At 37.7% G+C, this 22,607-nt stretch overlaps 1 protein-coding gene across 1 annotated transcript in view; it reads right to left on the bottom strand.

Annotated features, from left to right (window-relative positions):
- Positions 1 to 22,223, bottom strand: part of pdlim4 (PDZ and LIM domain 4) — a 45,277-nt gene extending 23,054 nt beyond the window's left edge. The window contains exons 1-2 of the mRNA XM_007562066.2: positions 21,966 to 22,223; positions 10,608 to 10,759 (exon numbers count right to left, since the gene is read on the bottom strand). Of these exons, the coding sequence (XP_007562128.1) occupies positions 10,608 to 10,759; positions 21,966 to 22,058 (245 nt within the window). The 5' untranslated portion in view covers positions 22,059 to 22,223. The remainder of the gene's footprint in view (positions 1 to 10,607; positions 10,760 to 21,965) is intronic.
- Positions 22,224 to 22,607: the final 384 nt, after the last annotated feature.

Here is a 22,607-nt window from a genome sequence, read left to right as displayed (position 1 = left end):
ACAAAATATGAAAAAGTACTGGTTGTATTATTGGAAGGAACTCAGAGCAGCTGATTTGTACATTTGGCAAGTTTTACCTCTGGAAATGAGTACAATTACTTCTCATCCCTCCAGACAGAGCGACATAGTAAAGTAACACTCAACACTTCAATGAGAGTTATAGTTTGGATCACAGCCAGTTCTTACTATTAATGTACAGAAGTAGTGATAACTCTATTACTGCTATCTAGGATTGTTAGATCGTTCTTTTGTTTGTATGCATAATAACCAACTGCAGCTAAAAACACTTATGAAAACGTGCACAACATACTGAATGATTGCTAGGGTAAGATGGATTATTTATTGCACTTCTCAATGGGCCTTCTGCATGGGCTTCACATGATTCACCTCTTCCTTTAGAAAACATACAGAAAAATGCTTCAGTGAAACCAAAAATGTGTCACCTTTTCCAGATAAAACATTGTAATTCATTCAGAGCTCTCTTCAGTTCTGTTTCACTGTCAAGTTATGTGTAAATGTCACAGAGAAGATTGAGGAGGGGTTCTTTAAGTAACATGAATCCAGATGAACCGTAGTGTTGGATGTGAAGAAGGGAACGCATGAAGCTTCAGTAACACTGGGCCAATGTGCCTGGTGTTTTGTAGGTAAATATCATGTTTGTGGGTAAACAGCATATTTACCCACAAAAAACACAAATGTGAGTGTCTGCCTGTAGTTGCTGACCCCACAGAGGGGTGAGGCTTTGTCGAACTCGATGAGATCACTGGGTTGCAAGCTGGCACAGCATTGCTCAGGCTGAGGCAACGCTCCAGATATGAGCCACGGAGGTGTTGCTATCAAGGATGCTCTTATGAGGCGCCGAGTGTCTGCCGGATGAGCAGCAGCTCCAGAACTGCGTAGGAAGAACGCTCCCGCCCTTGCACCAAGACCTCCATGATTCAGAAGCAGAAAGTCATAATTCTTTCCCCAGATTGTTTGGTTGCAGTGGTTACCACACAAGCAGCCTATTGAGATATGAAAGTTCAAACCCAAGCCTGCTGGCCGGACCGACATTTTTAAAGAATCAAACAAAAACAGGCTAAAAAGTGGAAAGTATCACAGGCTGACCGGTTTGAACCTCACATTGTTGGCTCCACCAAACCCAGAATTACTCTGAAGACACATGTTTATCTTTTGAAATAAAAAAAATAAAAAGTCCAGCTGGAAGACAGCTGAACTCGATAAGCTGGTTTACTTCATCCAGTCAAATATAGACTCAGTTCTTTTTCTAAATGACAGCAAAATATATGTAGTACCATTTCAATAAATAAATGTGTATTCAGTTACACACAATGGAGTGCACAAATGGAAAGTGTAATATTCATTTGTCAACAATTTGTACAACAACTAGTATTCCAGCTGTATTTATGCTGAAGTTAAATTACCCATCCCCTGGTTGGAGTATTTAAAAAATGGGTGTCAGGAGGGAAAATCTACATGAACTCCATAAGTTTCAAAAATTGTAAAAAAACAAACCCACTATGCCACAATCACAGGCAATAAAAATATAGAAAAAAAACAGCTGACAGCCAACTGTGCTCAAATAACAATATTGGTGATCAATGATCATTCCAAGCTTCAACTAGATTCATGGTTGTATTTGTCTCTAATCAAAAGCGTTTAGGAGAAAGAACCTTCTGGACTCTATAGGATACGACCAAAGCTGCTACTTTCTCAGCTGAAACAATTTCATTGTTCTCCTTCCTGGGTGAAAAACATCAGCTACATTTAAAAGCACCGTTTCAGGCATTCCTGGACAAAATCTGGTTGCGGTTGATGAGATAAAATTATCCAATGACTCCCCCAATGCTTTAAATGCTGAAATCATAACCACATAAAAGAGAGAAACGTGAGAGGACAGATGAGACGGAGGGCAGCAGAGGCAGCGGCGCTGGCCGGGAGCAGACCTGTGAGTAAGCTGGTTCCTTTGGAGGGTTTCTTTTTGTTTTGCCCCAGCAGGAGCCCGTTGATCCTTTGCTCCCATGCAGTTTTCATGCTGAATTCCTCAGCTGTGACTCACAGGTCACAAAGTCAGGGTGAGACATAAAGGGCAAATCCTCCACCAAGGGGAACTTTAACTCCATCTCTAATTTCTATGATTCTTTCCAAAGCCTTAATACCGTATCTTGTTTTAGTTTCAATCTGGAGATGATGGGATTTATTTTTAATATGTAGTAATACTTAATATGTTCTCCTCATTTAAAACCTTCTGATCCTGGATTTTTTGTTTAAACTCATGTTTATGTAACTCAAGTATTACGGCAACAGAAAACCTTTCTGATTATACAACCTTCCAAATATCGTCTTACCCTTTTAACCCATTAGGTCACAACCATAAACTTTAAATTTATTTCAGTGAAATATAAAATAGACCAGCGCAGAACAGAGCATACTTGTGAAAAGGACTAAACAGGATCCAGGGTTTTCATTTTTTGTTTACAAAAAAAATCTTGTGTTCAGCCTATTTACTCTACTTTGCACCACTAATTAGTACACTGAGTTCCCCTCATGTGCAATTTAATCTCAGAATAAAGACATCTGTTTTGTGGCTATGTTAGGTGGAAAATTAGCACTTTACATCACCATAAACACATTCCAACTACAGCGACAGCAACATGAGGTGGGGATGCTTTTCTTTAGCAGCAGCAAGGAAGTTAAAATCCAAATAAAATACATTGAGGTGTATGGTTACACTGTGAAAATATTTAAAGGGTATGGACGCCCAAAGCACAGTAACATTCACTAAGTGAACCAGTTGACCTAATGGCTACTTGTGGTAATTTTTAATACTTTACCAGCAAGTTTATATCCTAGTCAAAACAAAGATGAATGACATATTTTTAAACTATAATTAGCCTTGACTGGGATCATCTGCTCTCAATAAAAAAGAGGCGACTAGAATTTCATCTGTTTTGCTATATTTCTGTTAAACGGTTTCACTGAAACCTTCTGATGATTCTAAATATTATGGACTTTGGTTTGGAAAGCGACTCTTCAGTGCTTTCTTGTAAATGGGAGTTTTTAACGTTTTGAAGACCAAAAACAAAATCTCCTTTAATCCAGCTCTGCAGAAGCCAAACCCCACTGATTGCAACGCTGAAAAATAATGCATGTGCAGAAAAGCGGGTTTGTGCCATTTGGTGCAAACTTTTGTTTAAACTTCCAAACCACCAAGTAGAATTTTAATGAGAACAGATGATTCTTCATGTTTCACAATAACTACTTAGATGACATGAACAAGACACAGCGTCACACGCAGTGCGGAAATGATGACTCATTTTTCATCGCATTAACTGGCCACACACGACTCTTTCCAAAGACGTTGACCAGCGGTGGAAACATCCGTCCCAACCACCATAATCTGTCCGTCATGCTCTTCAGACAAAAGTTTTCTTCAACAAGCTCTGGCAGAATGACAGGGACTGCAATGAGGTGAAGGCATCACAAAAGAAATGGGAAATAGAAAAAAAAATGAAGAAAAGATAGAAAGAATTCAGTCGGATGGGATTTGGGTTTGGAGGGGGAAACGGCGGTAGGACACGTGAAGGTCACGAACAAAGAGGTTGTGGAGGAAAGGAGGGAGGATTAAAGCGAGGAGAGGTTTTCCTCTCCAGCTGGTTCAGATGAGTAAATGTCTGAATACGAGTCTGTCCACGTCCTACAAAGCCACACTAAATTTAGGCACAACACGTGTGAAGAGGGATTCTTCTATTTTTCCTTTGCATAATGACAAGGCGGATTTAAAGACTGAGGCCATGAAGTAAGAGAGAGGCAGGCATGCATCAGCAGGAAAGTATGATGAAAAATGGAAAGATGTCGTTCATTGTTGATGCCAGAATAATCTTTTCATTCTCTTCCCTGTTTTTCCATTCTTTCAATCAAAATTATCCTTGATTCTTCTTTCCCCTCAAGAGATTTCTAAGCATAACCCAACCAGTAACCTGTTAAAAAACAAAGTTGAACTAAACTAAGGTTAACGTTTAGAGTAGTTTTTGCAGAATCTATTGGGCACATAGAATTTTGACAGAGGCCAATGAGGTTAGCATTTTTAATCAGGGTTGCTAAAATACATTCAGATCATGAGATTTTTGGAAAAGATACATAATTTTCAGGGTCACTGTTTTGCAAATTATAACTTATAAATTATAACTAATTGAATCCTATAAACTAATTCCTTGTTTTACTTCCTAATATTTCTAAAATACACTACGTCATAAAATTATTTGCCTCCTTCCAGTATACTGTTTTTTACTTTTTATTCCAAGAAGTGGTGTGGCTCTTGAAATAAGACTGCTGACGACTCATGCAGGCCACAAATGAACCCAGAAAAATAAATAAAGACTAGTGTTCATATGTCAACAATAAAAATAGACAATGAGCAAAAATGTAATTCCTGGAAATGTTCCAAGTCCAGAAAACTGAAGACAAACATCATCCTGATGTATTTCCCCTTTGGGGAAAATTTGTGTACTAATGTGAAAAAATGTGACATTTTTATATGGTTAAAACTAAAAGCATTTCAGAAAAACAATGTCACATATGGTCATATTTGGTGGTGGAAGTGTGATGGTCTGAGCTGCTTTGGCGACTTACCATAATTGATGGATGTTCAGAAAATACTGAGTGTTAATACCTGGCCCTCAGTTTGTGACCTTAAAGTGAAGGGGTCTGCAGCAGGCCAGTCACAAACTGGCTAAAGAAAAAATACATGGTGAAGGTCCTGGAAAACCTAGTGTGCCAATATTTATTCTATTAAAATTTGTTTGATAACCTGAAAACTTGAAGTGTGACCAAAAAAAAAACAGAAGTTAGCAGAACACTAAGAATACTGATGTCTGTTGTTATATCCATACTCCTTTTTATTTCCAGTTGCTGTTTACTTACCTAATATAATTTATTTAAAAAAATACTTTTGTTGTTAAAAAAAATAGTTTTAATTAATTGCTGCCTGGAGCTGGGTTTCTATAGTCCCTGTAAGAAACTTTAAATCTCATTTTTCCATTTCTTTATTCTACTTGTTTTTGTTTTGCAGACCAAAGTAGTGCTAATACATTTTCGTGAGACTGTGTTGCATAATGTTACCATGAGAGCAAAACAAATACCACGCAGACTTTGATAGCACTTGAGACTTCCTGTTTTATATGGTTTGGGAAACTTAAAAAGTGTCAATCTAATAAAAGCAGACTCGGCAAAGCAGTTAATCATGGCAAATTATTGTTTTTTAAGCATTTAAAAACCAAATTAATAACTATAACTGCCATCACATCGTCCATGTTGCCTCTTTATGTTTTTCTTAGCCTTCCTGTTTCCTGGAGCATCTAGGCAGAAACCTCACGATGCTGGACATTCTTAAAAAAGCCCCATAAAAGACATAAAAAAATGTGGGTTATGAAAGTTAAACATGTGAACCCATTACAAAGAAACATTCTTAAGTTACTCAAGACCTCAAGTTCAGCTGCACCCAGTGTACTGTAATTTTGGTTCCCAGCAGACGTGAAGACTCATATATTTTGTCGATGAGCTGCTGCACAAAATTACAGGTCTCCTATTTCTTGTGACTCTTTGCAGTATTTCATGACATGGTCTTTTAATAAGGGCTGAGAACTGCTTGTCCTTAAAATATTATTTTCTAGTGAGTCAGCATGTGCTCCTTCAGTCACTTCCATTTTATTTGACTTTGGAATCAATGGTTGCAGTTAAATACTCCTCACTTCTGTGGCCCACAGTTGAGGACCATTTCCAATCAATTAAGTCCCAAACATCACATCTATAGAATGGATAACTCATTAGTTTTATTTCCTCTTTCCATCATGACAAAGATACTTCCAGGATGAACAATACCTCCAAGCCTCAGCAGCATGAGGACATGCTTGACATGGTTGATTTTTCACAACTCAGTAGGGATGTAGTGAGATCTCGTAGCAGAAGAAAACATGGTGCCAACATTTGATTTTTACTGGTGAAGTAACTGTGTGCTACTAAAAAATGAAGGTGTTTAACTCTGACTCTGGACTTGTATGGCAGTTTATCAAGTCCAGCGGATTTGATAAACTGCTACATTCAGTCATTCACCCATTCATGCACACATTCACACAGTGATGGTGGCGAGCTACTGGATGGTAGCCACAGCTGCTCCGGGGCAGTCTGACAGACGTCAGGTAGGTGAGGCAGGTAAAATGTCTTGCACAACGACTGAACTCCTACCACCATCCCCACTTTCATTTCTTATACCTTAAATCCCCTATACTCTCAAACATGGGCTGCAGTTAGAGCGGTGTAGGGTTGTACCCATGTATCAGTCTTGATTTGGCTAATAAGTACTTCTTATGAGGCCATGTGACAATCCTTAAGTCCAAAAGCATTGAGGAAGCCTCCGCCGCTTTAAAATGATTCATCTGAAACCACCTGAGGTCCTCTGAACCAGCAAACTAACCTATAGTCAGTGTAAGAAAATAGCAACTGTTTAATCATCAGGTGCTAATAACACTAATGTTAGCATCTGATTTGGAGTCCACTGTAAACCCAAACAAAAGAACCATGTCATGTTTTTTAATGACACTGCATATCTCGACTGCTCTCTGGATAATTTTACACTGAACTGATTTTTAAATCAGAGCACATGATTTAGAAAACTTTGACTCCGTTTTTGAAAGCACTCAAACAGCCTTACCAAGGCTGTTTTGGCTTTGGGACCACCCAACATTGTTAGCCTGAAAATATTGGTAGTTATAATATTACATGATGGTTGCATAGAAAAGTTTTGGTTGTATTTGCTGTGAGGCATTATCTGAGTAATGAGGCGATACCTGGCTACTGAATGAGACGTTGTTTTCTTATACAAGACTTTTTCCTCCTCACTCTTCTTTCTTTGTATTATGATTATGTGTCTACTCTGTCCGAGTTTCACTGTGTTGTCTTCTGAATTAAATTTCCAGAAACAAAGTATTCAAACCATAATTTGAGCCAGGAAGATCTCATGTGCCGTTTCCTTTTGTCTCAGTGATTCATGGCTCCTTGGTGTTACTTTCTGTCCTGTCGTTCCTTCTCATAATTTCACTCTCTAATGTGTTTTGACACTCCTGCTCTCTTATTATTATCTGCAAGTATTTCTTCAAATTAATGTTAAAACATGTTTTTCCAATCATGTGCGTCTCCCTTTCTTTTCCCCCACTTTATCGCCTGTCCAATTAAGCAATATGTACCAAGCCAAATGTGCATGCCTATCTTTCTGAGGTGGTTTATCCTTTTTCTGTCCAGCAGAACAGGGCAGTTCACTCTGTAATTATTTAACCAACATTGTACAGAAAGGTCACATTCCAGAAGCTCTTCCTGTTCTACCTCTTGTTACTTAGCCTAACATTTTGGAAGGAATATCAGGAGAAATGGTGAATACTATGGTTATATCTTGTGGATTTATTTAAACTCTTATTTAGTACTTAGACAAATACTTTGTTTTTTGCTATAATATTTAAGGGTGAGGTTACTTGTGCGTCTATATGGACAGGCTTTAAGCAAACCATGTTTCTCCAGTATAGGTATATGAGGATTGTTGACTTAATGCAAGACGTTTTTCAGTTTCCTGGAGTGATAAAATTACCAGATTCTGGTGTCCAAGCAGTGAAATATTGGAATGTTCGTTTTCCTTAGCAACTGTAAAGGAGCTTCTCTGGTCAATCCACTGACTTACTTCATGTATGCTTCGATAAATTTACAATCCCCATGTGAAAAACCACTTAATGCTCCACAGCTTCAGCCTGATATATGGCTGGAGTATTCCCAAGTGAAGCAGTGGAGGTAGTCACATTGTGCACTGCATATGGTAGAAAAAAAAAAGAGGAAAACATTTTTCTGACCATCTAAACTTCTTCCCATCTGATTGCTCTCATGACTGTGTCAACTTTATATTTTGAGCTTTCTTTGGCAAACGGAGGAAAACTTTGTTCTCTGCGGCAGTAAAAAGAGGGAGCCAGAGAACCAGCTTGGCAGATGTCACTCGTAACTAAGGCTGAAACCACATTATGTTCTTCATCTAAGACGACGACGTTTATAGGTTGCCAGAATCACTCCGCACTTTCCAGTACTCCAGCAGCCCAAGTAACCATCTAATAGAAATGTGGGAAGCAACTGACATTTCAGTTTTTCCTTGGTTGCAACCTTCAAACCACCTTCACCCCCCTCTGTCATTAACCGTTTAGACTGATGATTTTAATTCCAGAAACATGTTGCCTCTGTCCTCCTCTAAAGTTCAAACCAGAGCGCCATGGTAACAACACTTCTTTTAATTATAAGGATCTGAATTAGGGTGTAATGAACATCCTATCTAGTCTATTTATAGGTGGAAACTGCAGTTAAAAACACCAAAAGAGAAAAAACGTGACCTCATACATTGTGTCAGTTTATGTGACAAATTTGATTTGAAGTGTTTAAATGGTAAGTGCATGTGTACATCAACAATCATTGCTTCTCTAGTAAATACAGTTTGAAATAATTTTATTTAGATGAAGTTGAGCTTCAAATATATTAGAAATGCTGATGTGATAAAATATAACGACCCTCTTTTGCCGACAGGTCAACAAATTCATTCTTCCCTTCAACATTTTAAGGGTTAAACTTCTCAGGAAGCCTTTGGAAATCAAACGGGTCCATACCAATGAGAATGAGTTTATTTCACCATCAACTACTTGTTATTGAAGTAGCATTTTTAAAAGCTTTCCATCTGCATGTGTTGTCCCAATAAACATGGCATAAATGTTCCCATTTTGAAAAGATGGCTAAAAGAACCTGTCATATTTTTACCCTATGAAAATATGACAATTACTAATCCAAATAGTAAATATGGATTTACTAATCCTGATTAAAAAAAAATCAATTACTAATTAAAAGTTTGTAGATACTTGATAATTTCTTAAGTAAAAAATAAATCACAATCTTTTGTTTCCATTTCAGCAACAACTTGAGGAACTGGATGAAATCAGTGCATCAGTGATGTTATTTTATCCTGAGTATCTCCCTCCACCTGCACCAGGTTAACGGGGAATCCGAGCACAGAGCTGGACTTCCTGACTAACCAGTTCCTCTCAGCTGTAGATAAGCTACAAATGTCTTTTCACAAGAAGAGAACAATGAATAGAAATGCTACACAGCCTTTGTTCAAAACAAACAATTTTAAAAACAATCTTCAGTCTTTTCTTACCACCCTGTGAGAAAATGATATGCAATTCCAGGTTATTTGAGCATTGTATGATTTTCTTACTGGATAAATACTTATTGGAAGGCTACTGATCGCCACCCAGTTGTGTTTTAGCTGTATGCCAACAGAAAAACTTCTTGCAAAAAAACAAACAAACAAAAAAAAACACAGCATAGCATAACTTTACAACTTCAATACAACTTAATGCCTGCAAGTATGGCACATGAACTGAAGGAACCAGGGCAGAGATCTCCGTCATCAGGTGTGATGAAAACCAAATCAGCACCAACATCTCACACCGACTGCCGAGCTTAGTCAAGGTTCATGGTTTGGGCTTGTATTGCAGACACAGGGTTCGAGTACCTCCGGTCATTAGGTTGACCATAAACTGCTGTTTATACCAAAATATTATTGAGTGGAATATGTGGGAATGTGTCTGAAAGCAGAAGCTTCAGCCACGTTGGGTTATGCAACAGGCGATGATCCAAAACAAACATGAAATCAACCGCTATCGGTGCGAGATATTTAAAAAACTGCATAAAGTATTAAAGCTAAGCAAACAAAAATTTCACAAAGACAAGATGACAACCTAATGACTTTATACCATATGGAAAGTAAATTTTCCATGTCGATAGCTTAGAATTAAACAGTTTTACTTTGTTTTTTATCCAACCTTACATCACTAAATCCTAGCTTTAGTGGTTCAACAGCTAGAAGAATCAACAATCTTTTGCTTTAGCTCATTAGACAGTAAAATGGAAAATATCACTTCTGAAATGTATTTGTAATGGCCAGGAGTCTGACTCAGTGCATGCAGAAGCCTCATTTAATCCGATAGTGCTCTACAGGCACACCAACCAGATCATTTTAAGCTGCTGTAAAGCCGTCATCTTTCACTGTGACTCAACTGTACCAGACCCAACAGGCTGAGCAGAAATAGAAGCACCTTCACCAGTTTCATAATTAAAATAACTCCCTGGTCGTTGGTAAAATGCAGAATTATATACTTCTGAAGCACCTTTTACTTGAATGTGTTGGTCATGTTGCACTGACCATGCCTCACAAAAAATGCAAACAAAAGAAACATGGAGTGGCTGTTCCTTTTTTAGACCATCATTGTCTCCTTGGGCATCAAAATCAGACGAGACTTTGAGGTTCTGACTGGCGGTTCAGATTACTCGGCATTTTAAAAGTCATCATTTGACACCCCTTCCATGACACCTTCATGGGACTCCAAAAAAAAAAACAGATTAATCTGATCTGCAGGCAGAATTTGCAAATCCAAGTCACAGAGAGGCAACCAGACTGTAAATTAGGTTCTAGAAAGGTTTCAAACATCATTACATTTGGCAGAGCAGAGTGTTCAACAGTGTGATACCTGCTGATGATGAGTGTGAGCTCCTGAGTGCATGTTTTGATCTTGTTCTGAGCCTCCATATGCGTCATGAACTCTGTGCTGTCCCCATTGATGGCCAAAATGGTGTCACCCGGACACAGGTCACCCTGGGCCGCCTTGCTGCCAGATGTTATCTAAAAATGAACAGACAAACAAACATAAACAGGTTATTTAGGAACTGAAGACAAAAGAATAGTGCAGTTTAAAAAACAAAACAATTGTGATATTTTATCGGGAAATGGAAAATAACAAGGTTGGCTTTAAAATCCAATAGGACAGTCAGAACATTCAGCCTATCAAAATTGATCAGCCATAAAACTGCTTAAGCCTAAACCATCAGTGAATGATTTTCAAGGTAGGATGCAAATTCCATCTGACCCAGTAACCTCAACATATGCAACGGATTTGAAAATATCTGCTCAGTGAGTCCTTTCTTCTTGGCCGTTCTGTGGTCTTGCATATGACATATTTCCATGTTCCTCTAGTCTAGATTTTCTTTCAGCAGGTCATCAGAGCAGATTTTTCACTGTGAGCCCACATTCCTGAAACCTGCATATCTGAGGACATTTGAGGCTCACTGAGAGGCAGAGGGCTGAGAATGAGAGGGGAGGGTCAGTGAACCAGTGTGTGTGTTTCACCTTCACATACACACAGTAACATATGAGGTCAATTACTAATATACTCACATGTTACTTATATTCCCAAGCCTGTCTGTGGAGGAAAAAACCTGCTAATTATTTCCTCCATAATGAAATGGAACCAGTTATATCACATGAATCTGAGCCAATCATTATTGTTATAGGAAGGAAAGAAAAACAATGACATGAGGTAAGGTGTTATTGCGTCTCCAGTCTTTTTCCATGTTCCAAATATTAGAAAATGACATGTTTCAGTTAGTAATTTACCTAAAGTTAAATGTGAAAAGCCTACAGTTTCACTACTTGAAAAATTAATAATACTAATATCACCAGAGGGTCTGAAGTTTATTGAAAAATGATGCAGAGTTCCCAGCTCTAAATAAACGGTTCCAACTGAGGTTTTCTCTGGTATAAATCAAAGCAGGACCAGCTCTCTTGAAGCTAAGCTAACTAAAGATCATTCATCTACCAATTGTAAATATTGACTTGTGTCTATTCAGAGTTACAACAGGCTGGTGCCCATCTCCTGCGGTCAGAGGGTGAGAGGCGGTGCCATCTGTACAGGTCACCAGTTCATCACAACGGAAACACAAAGGTTCAACAAAACAAACTGCCATTCATGTACACATTCACACCTGAGGTCGACTTAGAGTCCCTTATCAACTGTGAGGGAAAGAGTAGGTTTAGCATTAGCCCCACTTTTCTTCCACACAGAAATGGAACAGCTAAGATTTAAGGTCAAGGCCTTGATGAAATAAAAAATGGTAAATTTCAAAGAAAATGGCAAATACAGGATGTAGAGAGATATGAAGAACATTGTGATTTCACTTTTACAAGTTATGATACTTTGCCAATATGACGAAAGATTTGTTTGTTTTTTTTTAAACTGAAAAGACCATGACATTTAGCTGGTTAGTCAGTATATGAACATTGATTTTCATATACACTTTAGCATAACCAAAACATGACTCCTAAAGATTAATATTTTACAGGCTGCTGAACGTTCCTGAAAATATTCACATCTTCGTCTCAGTTTCCTAATTAACCAGGGGAAAGACGATCGTTATTCAAAACGTGTACAGCTCTGCTGCAAGACGGAGTGGTGCAGGATGTGATTACAGTTAAAAATAATGGATTCAATTTATTCATTTTACTTTCTGCACCAGAAATAAACTGCTGAGAAATAACATCCGTCTGTCCCATTTTAATTTTGCTTTTATTAATTTTGTTTACTCTTAGCTCTTTTTAACACTGTACAAAAACAATTATTTTCTGCTTTGAGATTATCAATTTGGTTCACTTAACAGAGCCGATTATCAACATCTGAGGAATGTTTGCACAATAACGGCACAAAAAAGTCATTGTTTAACTCAATTTATAGTAATTTGATCACAAAGTTAGTATTACATTCAAAAAGGTTGGATAAATTTAAACACAGAAAGCTGAAACCAGCTAATTGTCTCTGAGCTTCACATACGTTTCCTAAATCAAATCCTTATGCTTGTGTTGGTTATCCATCTTTGTCACTTGGTGCAAGTTTTTAAGCTGAACTCATTGATCTCCATAGCAGAACCCCCACTGCTTAACTCCACACCAACTCTAATGTTTTTATTCTGACAGCTGCTCTGAGACATGTTGCTTCTGGATCAGTAAAAACCTGACTTTGAAAAACAGATATAGTAATTTAATCCAGTGCAAATAACACGTAAAGAGCTGCAGTAATAAGCAGAAGTCTGGAAGAAAAGGATTTGGCTCGCAGTTGTGGAAAAGACATACAAGTTTACGCTCCATGAAGCACTAATAGCTGGATTGTGTGGTTCAGATGAGGAATTGTGAATTTACAGCCTGCAACCGCATCGATGTCACTAACTCAGTTCCGGTAAACACAGAGGACAGTGGGGGGAGATTGCATAAATTTGTATATGCAAGAGCAATTCTGGGAAAACTGCACTTGCAGAAATTTGGCATAAACAACTGCATGACTATAAACTTGTTAATTAAAGATCGAGTCTTTGCAAAAGGCGTATGCACAAACGTCTCTTAGGGTGGGAAATGTGACAGGGCTGTTTTTTTGTTTGTAGAGCGTTGGCTGACGAGACGCTAATCTGAGGGTAGCGTTGGAGGGCAGAGTTTACGTTGCTCCATCATCGTGGCTTCCCAAGAAAGAATTCCCTTTAAACATTTGTGTGAGCGTTGGATCTGGGCCAGGATTGTGTCACAGTGGAACAAAGCTCATTCACCCACAAAACACACACACACACAGTGGGTTATATCTTTAGGCTGAGACCCTGAACAGCACAGCATGATTCACAGACACACTCTCACACACACAATGGTATGCCAAATACCACAATAGTATGGCAAAAATAGACAATAAAGGACAAACATGTCTGCCCAAAGAGCCCTAAAGGTGATGTAAACACACAGTTCATACAAAATTATAGTTTGCTATGTGTACACTTTTCATTCCATGTTAAGTAATTACATATGTCTAAGCAGTTTCAATTAGAAGTTGTTTTCTCTCAAATGTTTGTTGTGGTTTTTCTTCTGGTAACTAGAATAAATTAACCAGAGTTTTCAAATCCTTTGTTCATTTACTAAGAACAAAAAGCTGTTTGAACCAACCTGGCCCTATGTGGAAAAGTTACTTAAATCATTAATTAACAAGAATATACGAACTTGTCTTAAGTGAATTTCACTTGCTACAGCCAGGAAGATTACTTCCAGGATTAGAGTCAAGAATCCCTTACATAGAATGTGCCCAACATCTTGAAGTAGACTCAAGCATCTAAAAAACAAAACAAAAACAACACTGTGCACTATTCTGTGACAGCCATTATTCACAAATGAAGCAAACATGGAAAGTTAATGAACCTTCACAGAACAAGCCAGTCTATCAAATTTACTTCAAGAGCACATCAAAGACTTCTGAAGGAGGTCCTAAAAGAACCCAAACCATATCAAAGCACCGCCGGTTTCACTTGCCTCAGTTGGGTCAGTTTTTATGATTCAATAAAGAGACAGGGCTAAAATCTTATCCATGGGAGGGTTATACAGCCAAAACAATGGCTGGGAAAAAGAACAAAGTCCTAGACTCACATTTGCCAAAAAACATCCTGATAAATCTCCAGACTTTTTCAAAAATATTCTGAGAACCGATGAGACAAAAGTGGAATTTTTTGGAGGGTTTACATCTTGGAAGGTAAAATCTGGCGTAATACTAAGAGCTTTTCAATATGACTTTATATTTACAGTCAACATTGTGGTGGAATGAGAGTTTTTCTCTTGTTGCTTCAGGAGCAGGACGACTTGCTGTGATTGATGGACCCACAAAGTCTGTTCTGTAACAGATTATCCTGAAGGAAAATGTCTAGCCATCACTCAATAACTTCAGGCTTGCAGGAGGACAATTATCCAAAGAATTTTCAGTCGTGTTTTTTTGTATGTATCCAGTTTCTTATCAGATATTATTTGTTTGAAAGGCTAAAACATAAATAAATACAATAGAATTTTGTTCATATTTTCCAACCTCAGTTTTATCACTAAAGATATCTCTTTTCCAAAGAAAGCAACAGTAAGTGCGTCACATTAAAGATAAGAGGTAAATTTTTCACTTCAGGTGTTGGATACACCGCTCAGGTTCTGATGCAACACCAAAGTTATTCGAAAAATCATATTTATAACTAACGTGTGCCTAAAGTAAAGCTATACTTAGTTAAATACAAACAGAAAGTCTGGTAAGCAAATGCAAACCTTATGTCATCCAGTGTCATCATGTGAATATGTTAGTGAATATGTGGTTCCACTTTGAATATGTCAGAGTAAATTACAGGCTTTGAGCCCAGAAAAGAAAAATGCTGAAAGCTCATGAATGTTTTTGTACATTTACACTGCACAGAGCATGTAATAAAACTGGATGAGAACTTTCACCCTGGTGTGTCATCTTTCTGCGGGCAAAGTCTTGCCACTATCGCTTTTTACCATGCGTCTTTCCTGTCTCTTTTATCAAGATCAAGATCTAAACCGTTGAACGTGTTTGACTTGATGGATCAATCATGTTCCTGCTAATTGCTAAGATGTGCCAACCCAACTCCTGAAACAGCAGCAATACTTTATTTAAACACCAGTCAAAACTGGCAGTCCAGCATCTCGATGTGACATGTTCATAAAGAGAAACTTAACAGTAAATTACCTGTATAAATATTTCTCTGACACATAAACTCCATTTCAATAAATTTCACTTGGAAATGTTTTTGACTGGGTGGAAGGGCTAAGTTCCACTTCTCAGTGACAAAGTAAGTAATTCCTGACAAAGAGCCCAACGCCTTTGTTTGCTTGCTGGCTGTGTGATAAAAACCATGGTTATGACCTTGGCAACATTTTTAATAGCAAAGACAGAGCCTTGGGTGTGAGGTTCTGACTGGAGTGGGTTAATCACACTAAAACAAAGGGACTGGAACTGCCAAGAGGAATAAGACAGACTGGAGCTGTGGGGACTTGTCTCATGAACAATCTTCATCTTGCAAACAGGGGTGAAAGTTAGCTTGTGTAGATGATATGAGCAGTCCTTGCTAAGTCCATAGTAGTCTCAGAGATAGAGACTGCAGCTAAAAATCCAATCACACTTAATTCACAAAAATAAAGATTTCAAACTTGACTTTGTGCTCTAAAGACTCCAGACTTGACTAGGACTCCTGCTATGGTCCTTGTGTCTCATGGACCATCTTTATGTTGCGATGAAGAATGACAGGTAACTGGTAGCTATCAGGTAACAACTACTCACCACTTATGCAGTCTGAGGATGTTAATTTCAGTCATAGACTTGACTTTTAGGTGAAAGACTTGAGAACTGACTTGCATTTGCTTCTTTAAAACTTAAGCCTTGACTTAACTTGTGAATTAAATTTGTAATGAGATAATAATTATGACCAGTTTGGAACAACTGCTTTTGGATGCCTACTTTTCTTAAAAAGGGATCCACAATTAGTTGAACATGTTGACCTAAATATCTTGTAATTTCATATTAACTAAAAAAAAAAATGCTGTTTGTAATACATCAAATATATATTTTTTGGAGGTCGCCAGTTTTTCACCTGCGCAATGCATGCTGGGTTGATGGGTCCGTAGATTCTGTTCTGTATCAGAATCTACAGAGCAAACACAGGAAGCCAACTTTACCTGAGCTATTGCTTATCACAGTGCATTTAACTGGCATAAATTTATGCCACGCTGTGTTGCTTTTGGCAGTAATTAAAAAAAAAAAAATAGATGAGCCTGGATAATTTTCCACATGAAAAAAGCAGAGTGGGAAAGAGTCCAACAACTTCAGAAAGACCTACAATTTGTACCCTCAACATTTCTCTTCAAAATACTCATTTGTACGAGCAGAACTGATGAAAAACCCAACAGGTGGTCGTTCAGATAAAGTCAAACAACCTACAATATTTTCACTGTATTGATTTTACATCTAAAATAAATATTTCTCAAATAAAGTTTATCGTCACATCTAATTGTTTCAACCCTTTTAAACATGAGGGAATATAGGTTTTATAAAACTTTGCAATCCTTTCACTGGATGCAGGGAAGCCAACATTTAATCTATTTACAGTTACATTATTTCATAATTAAAGAAAGGGAGTAAAGGCAATCTTTTAAAGCACTTTTTACTAAATCTACATCAGAATATATCTTACTTAGTCTCTCTTATGCCTTACGTTAAGCTGCAACGTCATTGTCCTACTTTAAACTCTGATAACAAAATCCAGTAATTATTCACATTCTTCAATTATTTAGTGATCAGAAGAAGCAAATTTGCATCATTCCAAACACGTGACATTGTTTCATGTAGTTAATGACAAGAATATCCACATGAACACCCCACTGTTATCCATTATTTGTTGTTGAGATGCAACATCTGAAATGATCACCTGCTTTGACTCTTGAAGACAATTATTGTAGTCATCGCTGTCCAAAAGAACCCACAAGGCTTCAGTGGTCATATCTCTGGTATGTGGCAGATATGAAAAAACATACTTTGAGAGATTACAGGGTACAAAGAACACTGAGCTCCAAGATATGCAACTGCAAAATGTCTCATGGTTGTATTTGTACTTAAGTCATGTTCTCTTATTTTGGGACAGAGAAGCATTGTTAAACACGTAACCGTTTTACAGACACGAAGCAACCAGTTCCTGTTTGACCTCATATTGCAATCTATCTGTAAGTCCAAAATCTTGCAATGAAGACCTAAAATGAGACTGCTTGCATGATCAGATGCTTAAGGTCAGTGTGGTCCAGACCCTGCAGGTTTTCTGTGCTGAAAAATAAATTGACCATTCACCATACATCTTGACAAAATAATCCTGTAATACACTTCCTCAAATAGTGTTTGTTAAAATTAAACACTATGTAAATAACATGTATATGAAATGGATCCAAAACTAATCTACTGAGGAATATTATGTATGTTTAAATACTGACAATAATCATTTTCACACTTTGTATTTTGTGAAACTGCAGCCAAACATGTCAGTAACTGAATTTATCAGCCAGGATTCAGCATGTTTTCCATTAAATTTTTCCATTAAAATGTTTTTTTTTCTTTGTTTTTTAATCAAATAATATCTAATTATTTTTGCAAATTGCTGGTGCTTGGTCAAATAGATTTTTTTATAAATAAGGCGTCAAGGGTTGTTGCTGGTATTGATTTAAACACAACCTTAATTAAACCATGATTTAAAAACACCACCTTAACATTAGACAAAACAGGATACTGAAATATGCAAACATCGTCTGCCATAACACCATGGGGTGTCAGAGGGGAATGCTGGAAACAGCAGAAATCTGCCCCATATTTACCCAACGCCCACATCTGAATTCCTGTTCAGTGTTTGAATGTTTGCCACCTGGTAGAGGGGATAAGTTTCCTGCGTCACCGTCTGTCTGGATGTTGGTGTGACACTGATGAACAAAGCGTTTATCCTACATGTGTCACATTCAGCAAATCCACACAAAATACTTATTCAGTTATTTCTACATGTTTACCTTCCTCTGCCTCTCAACAGTTCTCATTTACCCACAAACATTTAATAACCCACAACACCACACACATAAACACACCATTGGGACAAATACTTCCAGTCAAATGTGTTAACCATGAACTGGAATAATTTCTAATGGCTTGGCAGGGGACCAAGTCTTTTTTGGAAACATTAACACCTTAGCTTAAGAACCAGAGAATGCCATCAGAACTTGTTTTCTGGTATTTACAACTTTCCATTTCTCAGTGTGGGGTTGTTTCCAGTCATTCACTTTAGCATATGAGAAATTAGGTACTTAAATTTATTTATGCTAAGTTAATGCTCAGCCAAAAAGCAATAAATCTTTACTCAGTGCATGAAATCTTATATTAAAACGTTATATTACTGGTCAAAGTGGGGTCTGTCTCTTGCAAATACTATTCAATTGGTGTCCAGATGAATAGTCACAGACATGCTCATCTTTGAGCTTAAAACCTATATTAGGACTGTGCAACATATTGAAAATCCATCCTAATCACGATATCACAGCAGCCAACATTCATGTGGTAAAGAACTGCTTGAACAGCAATAAATGTTACCTAGATGTTTAAGGCTCTGTATGTTGCTCATTTATTTGGTGACACTTGCTTAATGCAGCACACAAAGTTTTAGAAAACAAAGAGGTGGTAAGGTAGAAAAGTCATCAAAAAGAAACTAATTTAGTTTGCCAACACAGCAAAGGTCAGCCAGAACCAACTTTTGCAATAAAACCTTTGATTTTTACTGAGATGGAAATAGTGGATTTTATGTTCCCTAGTAACTGGAGTTTCTGCTTCCATAGAACATGAAGACATGCTGAGAGGTAATTCAGCCATTTGACTCAGGAGTGACGGAGTACATGTTGCTAAAAGCTACAACACAGTGGCTCTTGAGGACTGGAGTTTGAGACCCCTGTCTTCTAGTAGGAGAGAAAACAAAAAGAAACATCCTAAGAACAAGCATAAAAATGTACATTTAAATTGGTCCAACCTCGACTGAATTATTATACACTCTGTGTCTTTAAAACAGAGAGTATGTTTTATAAAAAAGTGCATAAACCAAGAAACTGATTCCTTTTTTTACCTAAAATATTATCAGTCATTTCATCTCATTAGGTGGGTATATCTTCAAACCCCTAAATAAAACATAGACCCAGTTGTAAGTAATTTCTTATCAAAATCAGCAAACTGAAGCACTGGACAACAGGAAAAACCCCAAACAATGATCTCAATGCATGGCTATTAACACAAATAATGCATTTTAAGGCATCTTCATTTTTTCCGACTGCTAAACATATTTTCCAAAAGCAAACTAAAGTTTAAGCTGTTATTATGTCACATGGTCAATGAATTGATGTGTAATGGCTGGTACAGAGGCTGTTGTAGCGGTATCCAGGGATTTGGTTGCAAATACTATGCGTATATTTAAGCCTCTTACATTACACATTTTGTTAGATATGCTTCCTTTTCAACAGCTGCTTCCTTGTCTAACTTTCAATCCAAGATTTTGGAATTACCCAAACATCCTCCATTCATTCCTGCAAGTAGCTCTTCCATGTCAGCTATGGGTTTTTATTGTGTATATCTCCTCTGTAACAATCTGTGAAGTGCAACCTGTAATTAACTGTAATGTTGCCAAGAAGACAAGGTTTTGCAACACCTGCTGCATCAGAAGGAATGCAGTGAATGTCATGCTTTTTATTTTGGGAATCATGCAAGAACGCGCAAATTCAACTGGTGAGAAATTAAGTGATTTATTGCATTGAAACCAAAGCTTATCCAAGATGCCCTGAGGCTGCACTGAGAAAGATCTTCACTTTACAAATATTTTCCAGAGATTGGAAGCTTTATACCAACAGAAACCCACTTCAACAGTTCCCAAAGTCAACATTTCATGAAATAGGCACTTTGTTTATAACTTTGATTTTGGGATGTCAAATTCAGTTAACTTTCACTGTGATTTAAGAGAACTGAATTCACCAAGTCTGCAAGCGAGTCCCACTGCTGTGAGAATGATGGAGCCACAAACCTGATGGTTTACATTTGTCAAGACTTTTGCACATACTGTTTGACTCAAACCAGCTACATTGTGGCATCAAACCTTTTTTCCCTCCTTTTGGTGCTAATGGAACTGAGCACTTGAACTGACCCAGAGGGTCTCCTGCTTGTCCTTTCAAAGTTGTTAATCTATGCTTGTAGATTTAAAAATTACACCTCTAGTTTGAAATGCTTGCACCCTGCAGTTACATGGAAGGTTAGGGGCTGGTGATCCAGCTGAGGACAACACCTGGAATCCCTCAGCAGCACGAATAAGCACTGATGAAAAACAAATGTCAGCACACCCCCCTTCTTCTCACTTACGCTGTCCCTCCTGTAAGCCCTGCAGCACCAGGCTGTGTTTTCCCTGGCTAAGATGAACTAATGGCTACTGCCAGATCCACTGCAAGCACCGTGACTCTTGACCTAAATTGTGAGGGTCAGGGAAGTTCACGAGGCTTTGAAAGTACAGCTTCATCTACTTTTGTCAATGTTTCAAACAATGATGAATTAACATAATTATGTGGTCTTACAAGATAAGGATTCAAGCACAGTTTGAAAGGGTCATTTCATGTGGAGTCACTCATCCAGGTAGCAAAACTAACATTAACCATGAGATGGTTACTAGTTTCAAGGCATACCATGATTTCAAAAAGTTCATTTTAAAACTGCTACAATTTTAAGTGACACATTTTGGACATTTTTTTTTATTATTTTCACAAGTGAAATAATATCATAAATCACAAACTATGTTTAAAAGAATCAGTATTGAGTCTGGCATAATTTTATCTGTGCTGGCTAGTAAATATTGTGCATTCATACAAAAAAGCATTTCAAATGCTTGGCTAAAATATTATAAATCTCAAGTTGTACTTTAGAGACTCACAGCTAACAGCTGGACAATCCCTTCAGCAGTACTTCTTATTTCTTGTTTGACCTGCACTCCTGGCATCCCCTACACTATACCGCCCTGTGTGATGAGCCAGGTCTACCGCATCAAAAACTTCAAATGAGTGTGATGTGTGTGTGTTTAAGTGTGAGTGTGTATCTAAATAAACCTCTAGAAAAAAATATTTTGAATAATAAAATGTAATGATGATAACAGTCTTTCCTCTCTTCCACCTGCGCACTGCCTGTGAAGTAAAGCTACCAATTCAGTATTTTTAAAGCACTAATTTACAAAAAGTATCTTATTAATAAACTTTACATTTTGATCTGCAATTGCTACCTACAGTTGTTTCATCATAAGCCATGTCCCCATTATGCTTTTTTTTAATTCGCCAACGCTAATTAAGTACTATTCCCCTACGCTAAAAATATTACTTGGATTATCATCCCTTTTCTGTTTAGACTGCAGACTGAGAACAAATGATCGCTCACAGTGACTTCACTGGCAAATCACCTGCCAGAAAATAGACAGCACCATCTTTCAGTTATGAACTCACAGCTTTCTAAAGACTAATAAAACTTTGAAAACTTTTATCCAATCAATAATATTGCTTACAATCCCAATATATCTGCATATCAAACGTATGGGGTCAACGCGGCTGTGCGTCTTCCCCTTTTTTCACAATTCAATGAATGGAAGCAGGAAAAGTCGCTACGTACCCTGGAGATGGTTAACGGTGTGCTAAAATCCCGTCCTCCCACCAGGCGAAAACCCCATGGAGAGGGTCCCTTCAGTGTCACCGTGAAGGACATGTTTGGTATCGAGACTTTCAAAATTTCAGATGATAGAAGGAGGACAGGGGAAAGTCCGGTAAAAAAGCGAACGTGAAGTGGTCAGAGTCCTCCCGCAGCTGCTAGGCAACGCCGTCCTGGCTCTGAAAACTTTGCTCCTGATTCAAGTTTAAGTAAAGAACCGCCTCTGACGTCGCTGGACGGGCTGGCCCGCCCGCCTTCACCCGGACTGAAAGCGTGAGAGTGGGAGGAGACCCACCGGACTCTTATCCTACCAGTCTTATTTAAATATAGGGCAATAAAACCATTTTCCCCCTCTCTATCATATTTGTTTAAAATACCGACATGCAATTAAAACTACTTTTGTATAAACATAAGAATTACCTGTTTGTTTTATCCTCTTAGTTTTTTTTTTGTTTATTTTACATCAATATACTGGTCCTGTTTTAGGTAGCCTGGTGTTGCAAAAATAAAAAATGCAAGGAATGCATCCGTTATTCTACTTTATATTTTTATATTTTATTTATTTTTTGTGGATCTTCACATTGCTGCTGATCTATCTGAATTTTC

The sequence above is a fragment of the Poecilia formosa genome, unplaced genomic scaffold (assembly GCF_000485575.1).
Source record: "Poecilia formosa unplaced genomic scaffold, Poecilia_formosa-5.1.2 Scaffold133, whole genome shotgun sequence".
Classification (NCBI taxonomy): Eukaryota; Metazoa; Chordata; class Actinopteri; order Cyprinodontiformes; family Poeciliidae; genus Poecilia; species Poecilia formosa.
Note: the sequence above shows the minus strand (reverse complement) of the source record. Positions and strands in the feature narration are given on the sequence as shown.